The sequence below is a fragment of the Aythya marila genome, assembly GCF_965140915.1.
Source record: "Aythya marila genome assembly, chromosome: 2".
NCBI lineage: Eukaryota > Metazoa > Chordata > Aves > Anseriformes > Anatidae > Aythya > Aythya marila.
This window is the reverse complement of record NC_139043.1, coordinates 95,423,757-95,446,487: the sequence shown is the minus strand read 5'-3', so window position 1 is coordinate 95,446,487 and position 22,731 is coordinate 95,423,757. Positions and strand designations below refer to the sequence as shown.

Below are 22,731 nucleotides of genomic sequence, written 5' to 3'. Positions count from 1 at the left end.
TTGCTTAGGCAGTATGGATAAAATAAACAATACCTCTGTAATTTTCATTCTCAAGCGATGGTTCTCTGACTGCAATCCTTCTAGCCGAGATGTGCTGGCCTGATTGACGCTGGTGACTGATGTTGATGTTTTTGAGTCTTCTTTCTTTTGATTTTGAGTGAACTGAAATCTTCTGTTCTGTGTGGCTGCATCTGGATTTGTTCTCAGTGTGATGAGCTGAAAAGTTTAAAAGCCTTAAGAAATCCTGTAGATAGTTTTATTTTTACAGCTCTTTCTTTTGTATCCCCAAATATTCAAAGGTAAACCAACTGTTCCTTTCTGACTTTCAAGTACAAAATTCTGGAAAGGGAGCTCTGCTTGCCATATATAGTACTTAAGGCAATTTTTGAATAACTTTATAGAATAGTTTGGATCAAAATGATCTTGCAAAGGGAACTGTTCCAAAAATTAGGAAAAACAATTTAAAATATATTAAACTGGATTTTAATTACATTAAATATATATTTTAATATTTCATCAAACATCTGTTTCTCTTTCATCAACATCTTTATACTTTCAAAGGATATCTTATTTCTTCAAGGAAAAAAAAAGCAACCCACCAAGCCCTTCACTCCCCAAACACGTCACATGAAATTTCTTCTTTCCTACTGTTACAAGTAACACTCAAGTAGAGAAAGGCATGAAGTAGGAGTATTAACAGAAAGAACCCTTGGGAGGTTGCACTCTGGAGATAACAGAAACTTAATTAGGTTTTAGGGACCCAAAATAAAACAAATCTGTTCAAATGTACTGAATAAGCCACTTTAAAAAAAATAAATAAAAAAAAATAAAAGGTTAAACTTACTTATATTTGTTTAAATTAAATATGTTTAAGATTTAACACCCAGTGACAATGTGAAAATATCGCCTTGACATGAGGAGAGAAAGTTACTAGCTGTTTGGCAAGGGGAGAGAGATTCTTGGAGTACTCTGGAGAGCACAGAATTTGCAATTACTTGTCAAGCGTCATACATATATATTTGTATACAGACGCAGCTGAAGGAGCTCCCTGTCCTGAGAACATAGCTCTGGTATCATAAATCCAAAGCTGTTAAATTTTCCAGAAAGATGGAAGGGAGGAGTTATTTTGCAAGCAAAGTGCCATCAGATTTTGTGGTGTAGCTGTATTTTGTAATTGGTTCACCTTGATCTTCTCTAAGCACGGCTGTTCTGCAGCTGTGGTGGCATGAGGTAAAGACCTACCTTCTGATAGAGAGAGACATGACTGACCAGGCACCAAAGCTCTTCTTCCCTGACATGGATTTACAGACAAATTTGCAGATTGGAATGGTGAACTGTGTTTGAAGACAATAAATTGTATTTCTTTAGGTGATAAAGGGCATGGAGAAGGCTCAGGTACTCAGTACCTGCTTCACCTCAGCCTGTGCCAGTAATACTTGCTTTCAGGAATCCCAAACAGCTGAGATCCCCCTGCCAACTGAACATAAATCCATGCGTCCTGACAAGGTGCATTCCCAAGGACTGGCAGTGCTGATGTCGCTGTGAGGCCACTCTCAATTATCTTTGGAAGGTGATGCTGACCAGGAGAGGTTCCTGAGCAGTGGGAGAAAGGAAATATCCCACCTCTGTTCAAGAAAGATGAGAAGGAAGATTTGGGGAACTACTGGCCAGTCACCTCTACCTCAGTCCATGGAAGGTGGTGTATCACGTCATCCTGGGATCCTTTTCCAAACGTATTAAGAACAAGAAGGTGATTGGAAGCAGTTATCATTAATTTATGAACGGGAAATCCTGCCTGATCAACCCAATAGCTTTATTTTGTGAGATGACAGGGCTGGTAGATGAGGGGAGAGAGATTTTTCTTGATGTATGCAGGAGTTTCCAAGTCAACTCCCATAACATCCTCACAGACAAACTGTTGAAGTAGGGACTAGGCAGGTGGACTGTGAGGTGGATTGAAAACTTAACCTTCCAGGCTCAAAGGATCGTGAAAGCCAGTCACTATTGTTGTACCTCACGGGTTCATACTAGGATGCCTACCACTTAGCATATTATTAATGACCTAGAAGATGGGACAGAGCACACCCTAAGAAACTTTGCAGATGATCAGGAGCAAAGGAAGAGCTGATACTGCAAATGGTTGCACTGTTATTCAGTGGTACATCAAGAGGCTGGAAAACAGGGCTGACAGGGATCTCCTGAAGCTGAGCACAGGAAAATACTAAGTCCTACACTTGGAGAGGAAGAAACTCCACTCCCACTCCTGCAGCCTGGGGGCACACCAGCTGGAAAGCAGTTTTGTGAAAAAGGCTCTGAGGATTATGGTGGACACCAAGTGGAACATGAGCCATCAATGCACTCTTGTGGCAAAGGTGTCCAGTACCCTGGGCCAATGGAGGTGATTATTCCTCTGTACTCTGGTGAGAGCACACCTGTATCAGAGCCTCCAAATCTGGGCTCCCCAGTACAAGAGGGGTACGAGCATAGTGAATAAAGCCACAAAGGTGCTGAAGGGATTGGAGCCTCTACGATATAAGCAGAAGATTGTTTAGCCTTGACATGGCAAGGCTCAGGGGAGATTTTATTAATGTGTGTAACACACGATAACAAAGAGTAAATGAAAGGACAGAAACCACTAACTGAAAAACAGGTTATTTCACTTAAACATCAGAAGAAACTTTACTGTGAGGGTGGTCAAACAACGGAATAGGTGCTCTGAGAGGTTGGGAAGTATCCATCTTTGGAGTTATTCAAGACCCAACTGCTCAAGGCCTTGAGCAACTTGCTCTGCCTGAATTTCCCTAAAGCCCCCAGTCTCTCCCTTCCCCCAGTTCTATGATTCTAATTAGGCTGGTTATAATGACTGGTGTATCTAACTCCCAGGCCAAAAACTCCATTAAATTGAAGTTAAAGGTGAAGAACAGTAATTACAAGGCTTCTTAAATTATTAGGCAAAAGTGTTACAAGATAAAAGCTCTGCAATTTGATGTGGTCTAAGTTCAAACTGAACATAAGACAGAAGTATAACTTTCCATCAGTTGACTCAACTTTATTTTGGAGTTCATAGCTAAAGAAGGGATATTTTGCCACAAGGATGTATGCTGTAATGAATTCATTCACATAGCGTGGATTTGATGGAAAAGCCCGTGGGTGATATGATGATATTGTTTCACAGTGTACAAGGGATGAAGTTAGATGAGCATTTGTTCTTTTGAGCAGAAAATCAGTGGAACTTTTTTTTTTTTTTTTTTTTTTTTTTGCCTTGCATCTGTGTGGTTCCAATTTCTACAAAGAGTCAAAGCTCGATATCTTATCTACAAAGAGTCAATACCAAATAGACAAAAAATGCTATCAATACACAAAAATAGTGTTTTATTCCCTGGTCCCTGGAACTGATTTTGCCTTGCTGCTCTACTGGAAACTGGATGTGAATTAACATGTTATGCCGTTGCAGTAGAGGATGGTATGCACTCAGTGGGTGACTACAAGTGAATGCAATGTTCTATTTCAAAAAGGAAGGAGCAGAAAAAATATGAGGACGAGAAAGTTTGATAGATATGATATGGATAAACATGGCAAAATTACTTCATTAAGAGAAAATACATTTTAGGATTGCTTCTTTTAAAGAAGTGAGGTTTATGTTGAAAAATATTACAGACCTATTCTCCATTAAAAAGATAATTAGGCATAATAGTTAATTTCCAATAGGAAAAAATATACATAATATATGCCTGAATTTTACAGATTGTTTCTACAAGATATTCTTGTACCCAGAAATATTTTAAAAAATGATTGATTTTTTTTTTTTGATTTGATAACGACAACATCCATGGTTATTGTAAGTAGCGTGCAATATAATGGATATCAACATTTGTATTTGAGGACACCTTTAAATAGAGAGAAGAATGAACAATTTGTCCCTGATCTAATTCTACTATGAGATTTTCCTCACGTTTTTCTGAGGCACCTGGTTCTTTACAAAATGGCAGAGGAAGAGGTGGGCCTTTAAGTGGAGCAGTACTGTAATTGCCACAGTATACGTAAATAGGACTAATAGAACTGACAGGCAGTAATGGAAAAATGTCATGTTTCTTTCTCTAGTTTGCCTACATAATTGAATAGTTGCCTGTTCAGATCCATAAAGAGATTGTGGGGAAAAAAAAATGAATTCTATCACTGTAGGACCTAGAGACAGCTAAAGATTAGTTAAAAAAAAAAAAGTGTTTTACTTTGTATTGGAGAGAAACAGAAGTACTCACATGGCCCAAGAGCATAGTTTATTGCTTGCGTCTGTATGACCATGGTTAAATAAATAAAGAAGTGCAAGCTTCCAAGTCTTCAGCATGTTTCCTGTTCTTGATGAGCCACAGGCTTTAGAATTTAATCAACAATCTTCCTATGTCACCCAAACTGTACCAATTGATTACAACTATTAATTATAATTACAATTGATTACAATTAGGGGACAGATTTGGTGCCTGTCTCACACTGAAGTCTTACTTAGATGTACAACCTGGTTGTTCCTGGATCTAATATTCCGTGGGGTCCAGGCAGGCAATCATGAAATCTAAGCTGCAGAAGGTTGCAGGAGAGAGTGCTTGCCAGATGTCCTGCTGCAATTGTGGCAAAGCACAGCAAGAAGAAATGTAGGGCAAAATATATATGTGTGAGAAGAAAAATTGTCCAGCTGTGGAAATACTCATATAGATATGGGAAGTACTGCATTCCAGCTCTTGGTTTGACCTTTTTTTTTTTTTTATTTTTTTTTTTATATACCTCACCCAATGACGATTTATAATGCAAAATAGCTAAGCATTTGGAAACCTGACAATACATGGAATGGTATAAAGTACTTTATGCTAGGAGACTAGGGTTCACATTTGCATTTTGAGTAGAGAGAACTGAGAAGAAAAATGAGGGCAGGGTAGTTGTGGGTTAAAAGAGGAGCAGATGAAGGGGTTAAAAGAGGAAACAGAAAAGTCATTTCAGAGCCTGCAGCAGCAGAATAGAAGGATGGGCAAAGGAGCATGAAAGCAAAGGGTCAGAAGAGCATGTCACAGCATTAATAATATTTTCTCTTTGAAGAGACTTCTGAAATTCTGTGGAGGTATTTTTGGCAGCAGAGCTTTAGTATGCATTTTCATACAGCTCACACATTTAAATCTTGCAGTATTTTTAAGTACTCTTCTTTGCTGTGTTTGTGAATTTTCCTTAATTTAGAAATAAGTTGTGATTTTTCCCTAGGATCCAGAATAAGAATGTGACTATTTATGTCTGTGCAGCTTTTTAATTTTTAAGAAGTGAATTGCAGAACTTATAAAAACATCCGGGTTGTAAAAACAGTCCTGTAGAATGAATTGCACTTTTTTGTTGCATATCGGAAGTTGGCTTCTGTTGCTTGTCTGTGCCTCTTATTTCTCTCAGAGGGAACACACAGAGATAAATTCCCGCTCCTAGAACCATCACTAGGGATGCCAGTTAACACCAACACGTGTTCACTATAATTTGCTCAATTCATTCACAAATATTTTATCACTACTCAGCTGAAAAGCTTAAAAACTGAGATTCTAAAGGTAAATGGACCTGCACCTTGAATCTTGCCTTGCAAATGTTCCTGACATCAAACTGCATGTGCATCTGATTTGGGGTGATATGCTAGGTTTATGTAAGTCATTTAAAATGACCACAATTATATATTTTACCACAAAATATGACATGCATTCTCCAGAACTTTTGTTTTAGCTAAGGCAATCTTATGTAGAAATCAGCTTTCTCTTAATTTCTCTGTCATACTTGTGTTTAAAGCTTAATTCTGAAGTAAAATGACCAAGTTCAAGCCCCCTGTGGGTATCTTAGTTCTTTAAACAACACAAAATACACATATCCTCAGAGCCAAAAGGAGCAAAAAGAGATGAGAGCATATGCCTTACAGTCCATGCCACACTTAGTCCTTTAATGTATCAATTATTAAAAATATCTTTAGTGTTAGCATCTGCAGTGTATGTACAGTGTTTTTTGTTTTTTTTTTTCTGAAGTGCTGATAGATCCTATTTTACTACCAGATTTGTATACCCTTAGAGGTTTCAGCATAGTTAACCTTATAACATGCCAGTAAACTCCAAAGGTCTTACTGTTTTGTAAAAATTGAAGAAAATATTCTGTTTAATTTATTTAGGGCTCATAAGAAACGTGGCAGAGTAGACAACTGGACCTGTCCCTCCTGAATCTCCACAAAGCAACTTTTCCAGAAAGTTTCTATTCCACCGAAATAACAGAAAGCAACTTTTGTTTTCCCAGTCACACATTCAGGAAAGGTGTAGGCATTTCAAATGCATGTCTTCACATTCCTGTAATATTTTATTTTCTACTTTCTCTAAAATCTCACAAAGCTTTGTTCATCATCTCAGAATACACTATAGACTGGCTTGGCTTAGAATTCACACATGTCCCATGTGTTTGAAAAGGTAATGAACTTTTACATATTAAATCACAATTATAAAATAGAAGAAAAAAAATATCCAGATCCATGCTAAACAAATTCACCTACCTTAGGTACAAACACAAGGCAGAGGGTAATGGTACTGCAGAATATTATAACTAAAGCAACAATACAGAACTGCACGTTGGGTTGGTCCCGAGTAAGGAATGAAACAGCAGCACCAATAATGCACATTATGCCCACGTTGTATACACTCATTCCGATGTATTTGCTATCGTTCAAAGCAGGAATGCTGACATTTCGTGTCTCCCAGGCTAAGAAACAACCGAATAACTGAAATAGTAGAAGAAGAAAAAGATGGTGATTAAAAGAAGAATTGGTTAACATCCAGGAAAAAAAATAATAAACTGGTATATGTTCCAACTTGATAAATACAAGCAATATTACAGTACAGAGATATACACCTACTTTTTATATGATATCTAATTACTGTTTCATTTTTTTTTTTTTGCTCAGCAGGATGGATTCCTGCTTTCACAAGAAAAATATTAAACTCGGAAGTAGTGGTAGTAGTAGTAGTAGTGATGGGAGCAAATTTCTCTAATGTTATGGATGTTTTCATTGTACACTTTTAGTTATTTTTGAACATAGTTCTTCCTGTTTGTTTTCAAGGATTCCAGTAAAGATCTAAGATGTACTATTCTTTTAGTTATTGTTAGCAGCTGTTCTCAATATACTCTTATCAATCCAGTTATTCATTGTATGATTATCACCTACATTAATAAGCAGCAGTGCCGAGATATGTCCCACAACAGACGAATAGCCAATGTATAAAGTCACCATAGTTGCTCAGACTGCAATTATATTGTTTTTTATTGTAGTGGGAGTTGGTAATGGCCTTTCAGTTGAAGTTGTCTGATGATTTCTGGCATAAAGCATTCTAGTGGCAAATTTTTAATTGCTTGTTTCTTTGGCATATTTTTAAGTTCTAGCCCCATTTTTATTTGCAATACGCCTTTGAAAATCAGCACGGTAAAGTCTTTGGTATAAGGAAATCTTCTTCATCCCTTGAAAGTTAATTGGATTTTTCTACAACATGAATGACTGCAAAAGATTATTTTCTTTCTGTTGTGTTTCTCAGGGAAATTCTGGCAACACAGGAAAATCATAAATGAAGTCAAGGCATTGTAAATCGTTAGTCCAGCCTACAGTCTAGGCAAAGCCCAGCAAATGTGTATGGTGCCCTGGGAAGAACAGTAAAGAGCAGATGGTGTCTGAAGGGAAAGACAGAGTGAGGAACCATCATCAAGACCCAAGACATGGTGTTTGTAGTATTTAGCTTTTTCTGAAAATACTGCATAGACAGACAGGAAGGAAAAAGTAAAAAAGATGCACTCCCACTGATCTTGCTACCGTTCCTTCCAGATCACCACATTTATCCACTGATATTTCATAGGGATAATCTTTTATCTTAAACAACTGCAACCCATGTGGTAATCCAGAAAAGTAGAGATCTGTGATGATGCCTCTTGGGGGTTAATTACAGTTGCCTAGTAAAAACTTAACATCTGCTTTTTACCTGTGGGAAAAAAAAACTTTTAAAAATTCAAAGGCAAATAACCAGGACTAGAAGAATGTTGTCCGGTTGCAAAGGCAAGCACGAGAGAGTTAGGAATTGACAGATTTATGTTTGCTTTGCAAACTTGGTTTTACCCTTATGTTTCAACTCTGGTAATGACCAGACATTAATAATTGCACGTTTCCTTTATAATTTGCTCTTTTTTTTCTAAACTCAGCTAACAACAGTAACAAACCCAACTGTTTGTGACTCATTTGCTTTGCACTCCCACAGAAAGTAGCAGGCTGCAGCCACCTACCTCCTTACCTAGACTCTTCAATCCTGGACTGACTGCTGAACTGCTACCCTTGTCCTCCCATTGTTGAGGTTTACTGATACTTCACTTAACTCTCTTGCCTACAGCACATGTTACCATGTTACCATGCCACATGTTCCTGGCTGAAATGCTCTGGCAGATTATGCATCTAGTCTCAACCTATGGAGTGTGGTAGGCTGGAAGTACTGCCTTTATAGGGCAGGCAAGCCTCTTGCTCATCCACTTTCCACTGCTTCTGTCACTGCCACAACCTGAGTCAACACTTGTAGGCAGAGGTGACCCTCTAGCAGCAACAGCAGCAGCAGTTGCCTTTGAAATCCTTACTGAAACCTTCTTTGGCATCATTCCCAACTTTCCGTCTCTTCATGTTCCTGCAGGATATGGTATTCTCCAAGTCCTTGGCTCCTTGCCATAGGCCTACCTCTTTTATTTTACCCGTCTCCTCTTGTAGGACCAAAGTCCAAACCTGCTCTTGAGGGGTCAAGGTAAATATAGATGGCTACCTGGAGGATAGAGGTGTCTCAGAGTCCTTTTGTAAGGACTTAGGTGGGGAAGCTGTGTATTGAGCTGGGTAGCCTTGAGCAGCAGCACAGCACCTAATGGATTTTCTAGATCCCATCAGGTAAGAAATGTGATGCTTCCAATAATGAAGAATGCAAGCATTATTTCTCCGAATTTTGAGTCTGGCTCTGTGCACAAATGGAGCAGAAAACCTACAGACTTCTCTACAGGCTTTTGTTTTACAGAAGCAAATTGTCAACTGTATTGATCTGGTTGCACTGGGGACCAACACTGGCAATGCCTTTTTCTCAGGCTACAAACGTATCCCTCCCAGAAACTCCACCAAATCAGCAGCTGACTATTCTGCATTCCCTGCACTCTTGCTGCTGTGAAGCTCAGCTGTGTTGCAGATTGATGCTTCACCGGTGCCTGAATTGACAAACAGGCTGGGCTGGGCTGAGCTTTTTGAGGGGTAGGAAGGACACCGGTCTGTGTGTGTCTATAATATGTTTGAAAAGGGATGAGACCCTGAGTAACTATTTTAGTTATAACACAGACGCCTCTAACCATAGTGACCACGTTTATGGGCCAGTGTATACTTGGCAGAATTTCTGTTTTCTGCTACAATCATTAATGAGATTTTTAGGGTTGTGGGTCATCCCTTGCTCTCCCCCCACTTCTTCCAGTACGAACAGACTCTTTTCCAAAAGCATTATTCTGGGAACACAGCCAACATACTTAAATGAGGCCAGCACTTATTACAAATAATGGGCATGAATTTATAGCTAAGGCAGTTAGAAAGCTATCTAAAATATCAATTATAATGGAAAAAGATCTTTTGAACAGTGTCGTGGGTGTTAAGGTTTGACCCAGTCTCATTTATAATTAAAAACAGCATGGAAAATGGTTAAGTATCTTCCAGCTGAAAGGAAGATATTTATTTACTTGATAACTAAAGAAAGAGAGAGGCTCTTGCAGCAAGTGGGTTTCCTCTGAATGATGCACTATAAATTCGAGAGCATTGTTTTTAATTTTTATTGGCATTTTGGGTGAAATATTTGCCTCAGAAACAGAACTGTGCTTTTCTAAAAGTCACAGCTCATCCTTGAGACTCAAACATGAATAAAAACAGAGAATTTTCCACAGCCTGCTGCCAGGACAGTGGTGATCACAAAGATGCTCCTTGTTTGCCTGTTAGGAGTTTGAAGGGCTCCACAAAGCTGATGAGATTCCTCCTCTGAGACAGAGCCTTCCAGAGAGAAGATGACACTTCATTTTCCTTCCATTTGTCTTTCTCATGTTCTCCCTTCCTGAGGCTTAACCAATCTGCAGAAAGATTCACTTGCTTGACTTCAAAAAGCCTGAAACTCCCTAAAATGGCTTTGTTAAGGAATGGGATGCACATTGTCAGCGAAAGGTCCAGATTTCTATAGTTCTCTGATATAGTTTTGAATATGAAATGCATGAATCCAGTTAAAAACACAGCCTCTCAGCAGCTCAGTTCAGCTGCTCTCTGCTCCTGGTATCTAAACTTTAAACATTAATCTTCCCCAGCTATGTAAATCAACCCCCTTATTATGCTTGGGGGCACCTAAGTCTTGAGATTGCCAAGGAGTTTAAGGACTATTTGATATTTAAAGCCTGCTGGGATTAGCAAAGCAGCTGTTTCTTCTCCTGTTGCTCCTCAAGGGCTCAAGCTGGTAAGGCTTCTCAGAGAACATCTGCCAGGTTGGCCTCCACACAGAATGCAGCATCAGCCTTCTTCACTCAAGACAACGATGTTGGGGATGATCAGTGCATTGCTTGGACACCATGGCATAGTTCTTAATTTTGGCTTAAATGTGCTCCCTTACCCCAGAGTAGAGGTTGTTTTCAGAAAGAGCTCTGGAACTTTTTTTTTTTTTTTTTTTTTTTTTTTTTCCAGACCTGTCAGATTTTATGTAATGAGAGACTGGCTGTCTTAATTACTTGGGCACTTGCGTGGGATGCTAGCTCTAATCTCTGCTGAGATTTTTGATTAAACAGTCTTTAGAGAAGGCGTGCATAAACACACCGGGATGGAGGGAGGCAGCTGTTAGTAGTGCTAATGTGCAAGATTCACAGAGGGACAGGACACATCTGTCCCCACTGTTTTATACCAGCTATCTTACGCAGCTCCTGGCTGACAGTTAAAAATCCCCTCCTGAGGCTCCTGAGGGATCCTGTGCACCACAGAAGGAGTTTGAACAACTCAGGGCAATGATTTCTCCTATAGAAATCAGTTATCTAAAGGTTAGGCAGCACAATAGTCTACTATCAAGCCCAGTGGTCTAAATCAAGTCCCTTCAGGGATCTCAACCAAAGACACGTTGAGAATGCAACTAGGCAGGCTTACTACATCATTAGAGTCATTAACTTATAAAAAATGCCTTTTCCCATTTTGGTCTACTAAATACACATCTTGTTGATGTAGGAAGTGTCATAAAATGTTGTTCTGAGCTTTTACTGAAGGTATGGGCTGTACAGGAAAGATTGGTTTGTTTGTGGGTACGCAGCTTCAATTTGGCACCACATTGATTGAGATCATTACCTTTGCAGCAGTCAACATGGTGTTTTTTAGGCTATGTTGTCAGTATGCCTAAAAAGGCAGTGAGAGGACTGTTGTATAAATTTGGGGAAAACAATGTCTGAAGAAAATGGAATTATACCACCATAAATAATGATGGAATTTTGGTCACTTCACATACTGAAGTCTTAGAGGAATAACAGGACTATGGAGAATATGCTAGTTGTGTTCATAGATTTTAACGGGCAAACTTTAATTTTTAATTATCTTTTACCAACTAAATTGTGATAGCAGGGAATAGAGTAAAAGTGTTTGTAGCTGAAGTATGGGAAAACGTTTAGCACTGTTTTAAGAACTTGACTAGCCAGTTCATGTTAAATCTTGTTCAAGAGAATTACTGCTAAACACATTGATGATTATTTACTGATCCACAGCATACATTAATACAATCAAAAGTCTAATTTGCTATTGGACTACGTAGACTGGCAGATGACAGGCAAGAGATTACTTCTCTTCCTGTCTTCCTTATTGCCCCGTGCTTACCATAAACCAGTTTGCCTATATGTTTCATTTCAAAGTCATGTTTGCTTATACTCTGAACAAGGGATATGAAACATATTAATAAAGACAAAGAAGGAAAATTATATCAAGGATATCAGATAAAAGCAGAGAAATAATACAGAAAATCAGAGAAAATCACAGTCATGTTTGCCAATAACTAGAGGTTATGGTTTTGGAAAGATTATATATTGGATTAGTCTGCAGCTTTGCAGCTAATTACTGTATCGTAGTAGCACTTACTGAGCTCAGTTGCAGATCATAGCCCTGCTGTGCCACATAAAAGCAAGCTTTTACTTCAAAGATCTTACAGCTATTTTTATATCCAGCTAGGGTGCTGGGAGATTTCCCCTCCCGCTGCCCCTTGAAATAAAGGCAGTTCTGGACTCTGGCCTGCAAATATCTCCCAGTCTGAAGTAATCGTAAAGCTGGAATTGTGGGTTTCCAGATTCATGTTCATTCATTAAATTTGTATCACAGACATAAGCATTTCAGTGAAATGGCTGCACATTTTTTCAATGAGAATTTTTCCTATGCGTCAGCACACAATGTCAAGTTAGCAAACTGAACTACAAACTACACCCTTACAGATCTCCTACCTACAAAGTACAATCTGACATTAAAACACCACTCACTCCCCTAATCAGGCAGGAGTCAGCTTTTATTTTTTTTCTTTTCTTTTCTTTTCTTTTCTTTTCTTTTCTTTTCTTTTCTTTTCTTTTCTTTTCTTTTCTTTTCTTTTCTTTTCTTTTTTTTTTTTTTTACAAATGTTTAATCAATTTTCATAGAACTGCTCAATATAGAAAGTACTAAAGGGAAGCTTAATATTTCTACTGAACATTAAGACAACAACTAAACATTTTTTGAATTGCAAAAGGAGATATTCAGATATTCAGCTGAAGAGCTTTTTTCTTAAAGGTCATGGTAAAGTCCTTCAAGCTGCAGGTCACTTAGTAGGGTCCTGCACAGATCAAGGTGGAACAGCAGATGTACAAAGCTGTGGACACTAACATGCATCCAGATAAAAATGTCCACTTTATACTCCAACCTTTTGAATAAACAGGTTAATAACATCTTCTGCCTTCTTTCTGTTCTGGTGATATTTGATTTTCCTCCATGTAAACTCTGATTAGTCATGAAACACATCATAGTAACAGTTATTAGCAAATATCCATTTGGAATAGCTCTATATGGTCTCTGGCAAAAGATCACCATAATCACACTTTAAAATGATCAAACATCTCTGATAAAAACAAGGGTATGTTACAATTTAAATCTATTTCTGTTCTATAAAAGTGATGCAAAGAGACACATAAGGGGATATGCAATATCTGCAGTATTTCAAAAACATATTTGAAATTTCCTTATGGTCACAGTAGGGAAAAATTATCCCACAAAACCATATGGTAACTTATGTTTAGGACACTAAAATACTGTCAATGTTTAATTAAAGATATATAAAAATCTCTGGTACCACTATAAACTACCTTCCTCCACCATAAAACTTAACTACCTTCCTCTCTAATGCTTATAAGGTGGGACAGATGGGTTGATGTTAAACGTGCCATAAATGCGTTGGAACCATGCAGTTCAACTGAGGAAGCAGTCCCTTCGCCTGAGTACTCTTTTTGATCATGAAGGGAATTAATAAAGAATGTGAGCAAATGTGTTAAGAATTACAGATGTTTTGAGATATAATTAGGAATTTTCACATAGTTTTGAGACCATTTATATATTTTTTTTCTACACAGAACATATACATGTATTCATTTGATGAGAAGATTAATTAAGAATATACAAATTATTCATATATTTATATATATATTCATTATTTATATATTCATATAAAACCATAAGATTGGGAGGTACTTCAGGAAATAGGATCACAGAATCACAGAAGGTTTGGGTTGGAAGGGATCTTAAAGACCACCTGGTTCCAACCCTTGCCATGGGCTGGGACATCACCCACCAGATGAGGTTGCCCAAAGCCCCATACAACCTGGCTTTAAATCATCAAGTACAACTTTCTGCTCAAAAGGCAGGCTCAGCTAGGAGACCAGACCAGGCTGACCATGACATTGGTCTATTAACTCTCTATTAACTATCAAAGTGAAGGAAAGGTATCTGAGAAAGAGAGGGAACAGGGGAAGTGGAGGGAATGTTTACAAACAGTAACAGAAAGATGCTTGGGTATGTGCTGTAAACTGTCTGCCCTAAACTTCATAAACGTAAAAAAGCTTTCCTCAGCTTAAAAATTGTTTTGGTTGTTGTGGAATTTGAAACAAACAAGCAATAAACTTGGCAGAAGAATAGGCAGAATTTATCAAAACTTACAAAGAAGAAACACATCCTAGCAATTATGAATTAAGGTTCTAAAACTGAAATAGTGTATTTTTATACACTACAAAAGTGTATACAGAGTTAAATTCATAATAGAAAATGAATGGCTAACAGCATTAAGAGTATAAATTAACATTTCTTTAACAAGTGTGAGAAAAAAAAGGATTCCTAAGACTGATTCATTCCTTGGAAGTTGACAAATTCAATAGTAGTGATGCATGATAAGATATTCTTAATCAATATTTTTGTCCTATTTATAAAGAGATGGAACAATGCATCCATGTCTTGCCAAAACAGTGAAACCCAGTATATTCCGACAGTTAGAGAGCTCTTGAACACACTGTCAAGACTAGTTGTTGTCAGCAGAGATACGTGGTAGTTTGCACACAGTAGCTTTAGGAATTGATTTAGAAACTCTCTGGACTGCCGGACTTAATTGTTGATATTTATTGGATATCTGGCAAAGCTCCACTTAAGATATAAAGGGGTCGTATGGGAAAAGAGAAAATGGAACATCAGCAATTACAGAGCCATTGCTGTAATTTATATCTTAAAAAAATTAATGAAACGGCTGATACCTGAACTCAGGCAATAAATGAAAAAAAGCCATATAATTCAACATGCTATTAGTTTTTCAGTGAGATTGTAAGGCTTAACAAAGATAGTCAGATTTATGCAGCTTGCTTGGATTTATCAGTAGTGTTTGTGTAAATATAGTATGGTGATTTTAAAATAATATGTAAAAAAATCAATATAACAAATTTAAAGTGGTTGAAATCTAAGTGATAGACATCTAGAATGAGAAGACAATGAGAATGAATAGGTTTACAAAAACTCCTAACCTAATGGTATCCCACATTTACTTCTGACTTGAAATAGACTATAACAGAGTTGCTGAGAATGATACAGAGGAAGCAAAGGTGGAGATGGGTAAACAACTAATAGATGCCATTTTCATAACACAGTAAGATTTTTAGAAAAGTCACAGAAATTTGGCCACACTCAGGGTAGTTTGTCTAGCAATAAACATATCAGGTTATTTTATAGAAAGAGAGATAATATATAAGCAGAACCCACCAAGATTTGTCTAGCCAGAGCTAGACAAAATTCTGCCTATTGATTAGAGATCCTCAGGGATTCTTTCAAACTTGAAATTAAGATTGAACATTTATCACAAAGATATATTTTAGTTGAATTAGTAGTATTTTTAGCATCTTAAATCAATTACAGAGTCATGCTGTGCAACGTGTCAACCATAGTGACCAAAACAGAACACTGGAATGTGGATCACCAGAAGGAATTTGACTTCTTGTTCTTATCAGCCCTCTTAGTGACCTCTACCATGTCCCATCATGTATATCCATCAGTTTTTCATTTCTCCACCATGATATTTTTGTCCTTAGCAAGGTAAACTAAGGACCATACATTAAAAACTGTGTATCAGAAGTGGTCAGTAATAATAGTTACAGCTCTGAAAAAATGTTAATGTTTACATGGCAAAAGTAGGATTTGATATGCACAGCAATGGCCAAGTTGAAAATATACTTTGACCCTGAGATTGTGTTTCTCAGTAATATGTGATATTATATCAGCAAAAAATTAAACTTCCAACATATGAACACCTTAAATCTAATGATAATTAAATGCATTAGCAGAAAGAAGGGAATCAAACTGTAGACAAATCCAGTGTGTATGATTAATATGCAAAGTACCCTAGAGAAGTCCAATCCATCCTTAATCTGGTATTGTTCTTTCTGAGATTGGAAAATAAATTCACACTGCCCAGAAAGATGCTAGTAATGCAGCACTGGCAAGATCAAGATGATGTGATTTCCATCATCCTTTGGAATATGCAAAATAAAGGTAGTTTTCAACCATGTCTACACCATCAGAAATTAAAATTCGACATGCTGCAACTGGTGATTGTCATGTCAATCACAGAGGGGCCTTGAGCCTGCACGTAGTCTTTTAGGAGCTGATGTCACAAAACTGCATCCAGTACATATGATGGGCGTTGGCCACTAAGAAAACTAATGCAAATGACAAAGGCAAGATTCAGGGTTGTCATCTTTCTATTATACTCTGGTCACCAGTCCTGAAGAATTTGAAGCCAAAAATTGAGAGGCTTTCATGCAGTTAGCAAGCATGACTTCAAAGGAAATTGAAGAACTATCAATCTTTTTTTTCTAATGTTTCCTTACTTTCATACAAAAGAAACTTGTGCTTCCTGGCAACTAATGGCTTCCCTTGTCTTACCTTGCCCTTGCCTTCCCTGCCCTATCTTGCCCTTCTCTGCTCTGCCCTATCCTGAATGATTTATTCATTGCATTAGTGCATTTAGGTCACAAGAATGAGCAGTATTTGTCTATATGTTCAAACCATAGCAGAAAAGTACTTTTCTAGGTTAACTTAATTTCTGTTTTCTCAATTGGAGACAACAAGAATTCACCATAGATAATTTTGGCCCAAGGAAATCAATAAGTCATTTTACCTTAAATATTGCACTCTACTGTAGTTGTCAATACTAGCTCTTAGTATAAAGCATGTGAAAACATAAATAAATAACTAAATATCTTATTATTACAAACTGCTGAGTTTCATACTAGATAAAATGATACAGTAATGTGAGAGGTTCTGTTTGTTTTGATTTTTATTTTGTTTTGTTTTGTTTTATTATTCCAAAAGCAAGCTATATCTTGTGTAAAAAAGTCTGAAACATGTTTGGTGATGAGATTAAAAACATCTATCCTGTTTTCCTGATATCACACAGTTGTATGCATTACAGAAGAGTAGGACACCATAGCAATTATTTGATCAATTCATTACAGTGCCTTTCTTTTTCATATATAGAGATTTATGTGATAAATGGCATTGGAGTAATAAAAGTATATATTTCACTGGTGGTTATGAAACACTGTGTGCCTGAAATAATTATAATGACTAATACCAAATGGCATTTGCAAACTTAAACAATCTGAGTCACTTATCTTGTAGAATACAGTACAATGACATGATAACAAACCAATCTAGGGCAATGATCCAGTGAGAACCAATGAAGTTTAACTACTGTCCAGAACAACCTGAACATGAAAGAAACATTTCAAAGAAAATTACATGTTTTCAATTTTATTTTTTTTTAATTTAACATTATTTTTCCCATCTCTACTAACAAATGGCAGAATTTTTCATTGATAATATTACTAAAGTTATTTTTACCAAAAAAAAAAAAAAAAAAAAAAAAAAGTAACGCTTCAGTGTTTTATTTAATGGATTTTGATTTCATTTGTTCATTTACACTGCCCTATATGAAACAAACTTCTTTACGTGTTGCTTTTTGAACAGAACAGCAGGGGAAAAATGTCTTTAGCCATTGTATAGGGAACACTGACAACTTCTACCTCGGAAAATGTGAAATGAACTGTTTGAAATTTCTGTACAAAGAGGTTGAAACACAATAAAAGTATGGAAAACCAGTTATTCGTTTTAACACATTACCTAAAAAACTCTTGCAAAATTAAGTATTTAGAAGGAAAAGTACTCTAAGTGAAGAGTAGGAATTTACTGACAAATACATCCGAATAGTAATCAAGGAATATGCTAGAAAAGAGACAATAAGGTTAAATAACTTGACAGCAATCGGGTACTAAAGCTGACATCTTAGTTAGCTATCTTAATGTCAAACTGTGGCCTCAGTCCTGGTCAGAGCCACTGCTCCTAACTTCTGGCAGCCTTGCCCTTGAAACAAAAGTCTCTTGTTGCCTTGCTACATGCTGAGGTTGCCATGAATCCTCAGCCACATTCAACTACCCAGTAAGAAATGCTGAGATGTGGAATCTCTCCTAAATCCTGATCCCTGTGGGGTGATCACATATGTCCTATAATTCTTGGTTGCACAGCCTGCTTGGACACCCTCCTAAAAATAGGTGTCTACAGCTAGTCATATTTTTGCATTTCATTTTTAAATGGGAAGGTAGGAAGGCTTTCTTCTGGTGAGCAGCTCCAGGATCAGAGCCCAGGAAGTGGAGGGGCTCAGTGCAACTTCCTTCTCTGCCTGAAGACACCCCCCAGCAGACCAGCCTGACCACAAAGCAACTGAGTGTTTGGAATAAATACAAAAAACTCTTGTCCCTTCCTGTGAACTTTGTGCTGTGTATTTAAAGTTCTTTCAGCCTGCAAAAAGCAGCATGAAAACAAGCAGGACCCTGCAGCCTGGTAGAGCAGCCATTTGCTGTAAAGCAGGAAGATGTGTTCTCCAGGCACTAGCATCTCGCTCTCCCCGGCTTCCCAAAGGCAGCAGCACCAGCAGTGCTGAGTGGCAGCAGCTGACCCAGTCTTTCATGGGTGTCCCAGTGAGCAGGCATGCTACAAATGCACAGAACAGATTGAACCCTTCAGGCAGTGTAAGCAAATGTTTATCTAGTTTTAGGATCCAGATGGGGCTTAGCTCAAGGTAGGTGTTCAGCTGGTCAGTGCTGTCAAAAATTAGATATTTTAAAAGCCTCCAGGCTTAAGTTCTCAGGAGATTTTAATCATGAATGGTCACTTTTACATTTTTTTTTTTTTTTTTAACTATCAGGGTTTGAGATTGCTGGTTCCTGAATTTCATTTTATCAACAAAACATTTTTTGTGGAGATGGACCTTGGTGAAAAAAGTGTTATTTTGTCTCTGACTTCAAATTCTTCTCACATATCCTGTGACTATTCCTGAAGGACATGTCCAACTCAGAGGCAAACATTTAGAATAAGCTAGTCTCACCCTTTTGGAAAATGTAAAGGAATTCAGATGATCAGGCTGCTGAGTTTGCTAAATCGTCTCATTCTTAGACCCATCTTTTCACTATTTAATTTCTTGGTTTGTGATATATTTATACTATTCAGCTTTAATGCTATTAGTGTTCTATTAGTTTTATATATTCTTATGTCCACATATTACCACTTAATAAACATTAGAGTAGGCCCTATTACGAAAGATGTATTCAAGAAAGTTTTAACTCACTCTCAGCCATCAGGAAAGCAAACATAATTCCATTCATACCTATCAGCAAATAGCAGCTTGAAAGCAGCATTATGCAGAACAAGCTATGCTTACCATCAGCAGCCCTTTATATGCATAGACAATCCCAAGCCAAATTGTCATGTGAGTATTCTCGCAGTGCTCCAGGATCGGTCGGATGGAGATGTCTCTGCCCGCAGGATCCGGCTATAAAAATAAAGGTTGAAATATTTGAATTGTTTTCATCTGTATTCACAGATTCAAAGGTAGTTAAATCTATTCTCAGTAGACTGATGTGTAGGATACAGTAGATTGAGGATGTGTAGGGTATGCCATTAACAACTTAAAAGAAACCTGTGATGGCTGCAGTTCCAAGAACCTGCAAAGGAATGTAGTAAAAAGCAAAGATCAGAGGAAACAACTGCATGATAGTTACTGCTAGATGAGGTCACCTCTACTGCAAAACAGAAAGAAAAGGTCTGAAATTACTCTCTTTAACAGTGTCAGTCACATTTATCAGCTTCAGGACATCTATTTTTTTTTACAAGGCAAACAGCTTGAATGCACAGCCATGAAAATAAATGTACTTGAAGTCATCCTTCCTTTCACCTGTGGTTCTTGTGTTACTGGCAAATGGCTGATAAACAATGTATGAAACACTGCTGTGTTTCAGATGTTTTCTCAATGATAACCATGAGCTAAATCAAAGACCATTTACTATGGAAACTGCAGCAGTAGCTTAGAAGGGAGTATAAATCATCAAAAAAATGGAGCAAACCTGTGCAAAATTTAATATGGCTGGAAGTTTTGTAGCATTTTGGAAAGCACAGTGTATAAAAGCACAGAATCAAAAGGAATTGCAGACTACCACGACTGTTTGAATGAGGGAAAAGTCATAATGCCCAGAGAAACCTGCAAGAACCCCTCTATTTTTACATCAAAAATAAAAAAATAATAATACCCCCCAACAAATAATAATAATAATATTAAAAAAAAAAAAAAAAACAAAAAAAAACAACAGTTATAGTGAAACTGCTTTTTAATGGTGTATATCATTTAAGAACACAAGGTGCTTCTTATATGTGATTCTAAGAGATGCTGTTTTTGTTAGGTACCAGAGAATGTTCCTTTTGGCAATTCAGAGCTGTGTGTGCTATTATTCAGTGTTGCTTTACAGAATACTCTGAAATCCTGAAAGCTATTTTTGCTTTCTGCTTTGAAACACTGGATCTGATCTTCAGCTAAAGTGAGATCAACCCAAACATAACTTTCTGTTCCTGGTTGTCCCTGTAGGCTTCACAATTTCCCTTTGTGACAAAAAACATGTGTAAAATGTCTCATGCAGGAGAATAATAATTATTACATAAGTTAAGGAAATAATCATATTTCCACCAACTGAAACACAGAATTGTAGGTGAAGGACTTTAGAGAGGTCTGAGTAATTTGCTAGAGCTTATACTTGCTGCTTTGGATGCTAGTGTGAATTCTGCCATAGACTTTAGTGGTAACAACATTAATGCTCATTTGTTTCCTCCATCAAACTTTTTCGATGTGAGGCATTGCTCCTGACCTTACATAGAGTAAAAAAAAAAAAAAAAAAAAAAAAAAAGTAGAATGTAACAAATAAAGATATAGACATAGGGGTAAAAGAACAAACAGCCTTGTGCTGTGCACTGCACAGTCACAGGATTCATAAATTTCCTTACAAATCCTGCAGTAGGCAACACAATAACATTTAAAACCTATTCTTATCCTGAACTTCTGTAGAAACCCTGAACAGAAGAATAAAGATCTTTGTAAAGAATATCTCCTAAAATAAAATAGAAATCAGGAAGGCAATATTTACTGTCCCTGAGAGCTTATGACTCCACCCTAACAGCTGCTGATGGAAAGCAAATAATCATTGACCACAGAACTCAAATGAGTGACAACATGAAGTGGCAGTACAACATCTCAGATGCTGCATATGCTGGTCTGGGGATCAGTACAGCTACCCAGTTCTCCTTGATCAATGATAAAAGTCCAATCCTAAAATTTCTGTTAAAACTTCCTATGTTCAACATCCTTTCTGACTAGTATGGAATGAAGTCTGCATGATAAGTTGATCAAATATAGCTCTAAATATGTAATTTACATGTGAACAGACCTGTATTACAGACACATTTTTTTTTCTGAAATTCTGAATTATGTCTGAGATTAATATAAAGTTTTAGTTTTGTTATTGTTGTTTTTAATCTTTATATTACCATATGCCATTCCTCATGGTCTGGAATTATGGAAATTACATAAAATTTAAGGTAAATTGTGGTCATCAGAATGACATTTTCTTCACACTGGGGAGTTGCCACAGGACTGTCCCCTCAGTTCTCCAGCTCTATGTCCTTTCTATCATATATTTCCAGTTTCATACTTTTATGAAATGAAGAGGTTTACAAACAATGTAAACTTCCACTTGGTGCAATCAATTATGCCATGTGCTTTGTTTCCCTTGTCCCTGGATTGAAACCCACCCCTCATGCTTTGACTGACACATTCCACCACTTTTAACCAAGTAAAAGTAATTGGAATTATTTCTTATTTTGAAAGATATTTCTGAAATGCTGAACTCCTGTTTGGTCAGTTGCAGATAACTCTTTTATTTCCACTATGTAGTTATTCTCTATTGCAAATTTGCTTCAAAATTGTAAAGCATATGTCCATTCATTACTCAAAACTGAAAAACTCAGGCAGAAAAATGATGAGCTGGAAAACATAACTTGTTTTGAAATCCTATTAGAGAGAACGGATTCGCATCATTTCCCTAATAGGAAGATAGCCAGATTTTATAAGGCCATGATAATTTAAAAAATATGTTAATTAAATAATGCAGTGTATCCACATCTTCCATGTGAGATAAGAAAGTCTTGTGAAGTGTTCCAAGGGGAGCAGGAAAAGGAAGAATACTCTGCAGCATCAGCAATTTTGTACGTGGGACAGCACTTCTTTCCAGATCTGCAAGGTGGTAGCATATTAAACAAAATTTTGTTGAGCATTTGTGCATTTGGAGTTAAGTGTTGGAAGGTAGCAGTAATTTTACACTGAACTTATTTTGCTGATTACTTATCACTAGTGCAAAATGACATTCCTGGTTTACTGCTTTTAATTTGCCATTCTGTTTCTTCACTGATTTTGCATGAATTAACTAATCATAGCAAAAAGCTGAGTTAAAAAAACATGATATTTTCTGATGTCAAAAGAATTTTTAAAAACTCCACAATTACAGCTGAATGGAGCACTTCAGTGACCTCTCTAATCATCCACCATTTGTGCACTTTTTTACTGCTTTAGAGAGGATGACAACATAAATGCTACCAGTGATTATATATGTACTGGAAATTTGCCCTTTCCTTTTATAGAAAACAATCTAAATGCCCTTCAGATGTCATTCTCAAAAGCCTGAAGACCTCCTATCTTGTGATTA

General features: G+C 37.1%; 1 protein-coding gene across 1 annotated transcript in view; it reads right to left on the bottom strand.

The window, feature by feature from the left end:
* GABBR2 (gamma-aminobutyric acid type B receptor subunit 2) overlaps positions 1 to 22,731 on the bottom strand; it is a gene marked incomplete at both ends in the record, with an annotated part of 496,416 nt that overhangs the window by 16,333 nt on the left and 457,352 nt on the right. The window contains 3 exons of the mRNA XM_082753404.1: positions 34 to 216; positions 6,548 to 6,772; positions 19,368 to 19,478. Of these exons, the coding sequence (XP_082609530.1) occupies positions 34 to 216; positions 6,548 to 6,772; positions 19,368 to 19,478 (519 nt within the window). The remainder of the gene's footprint in view (positions 1 to 33; positions 217 to 6,547; positions 6,773 to 19,367; positions 19,479 to 22,731) is intronic.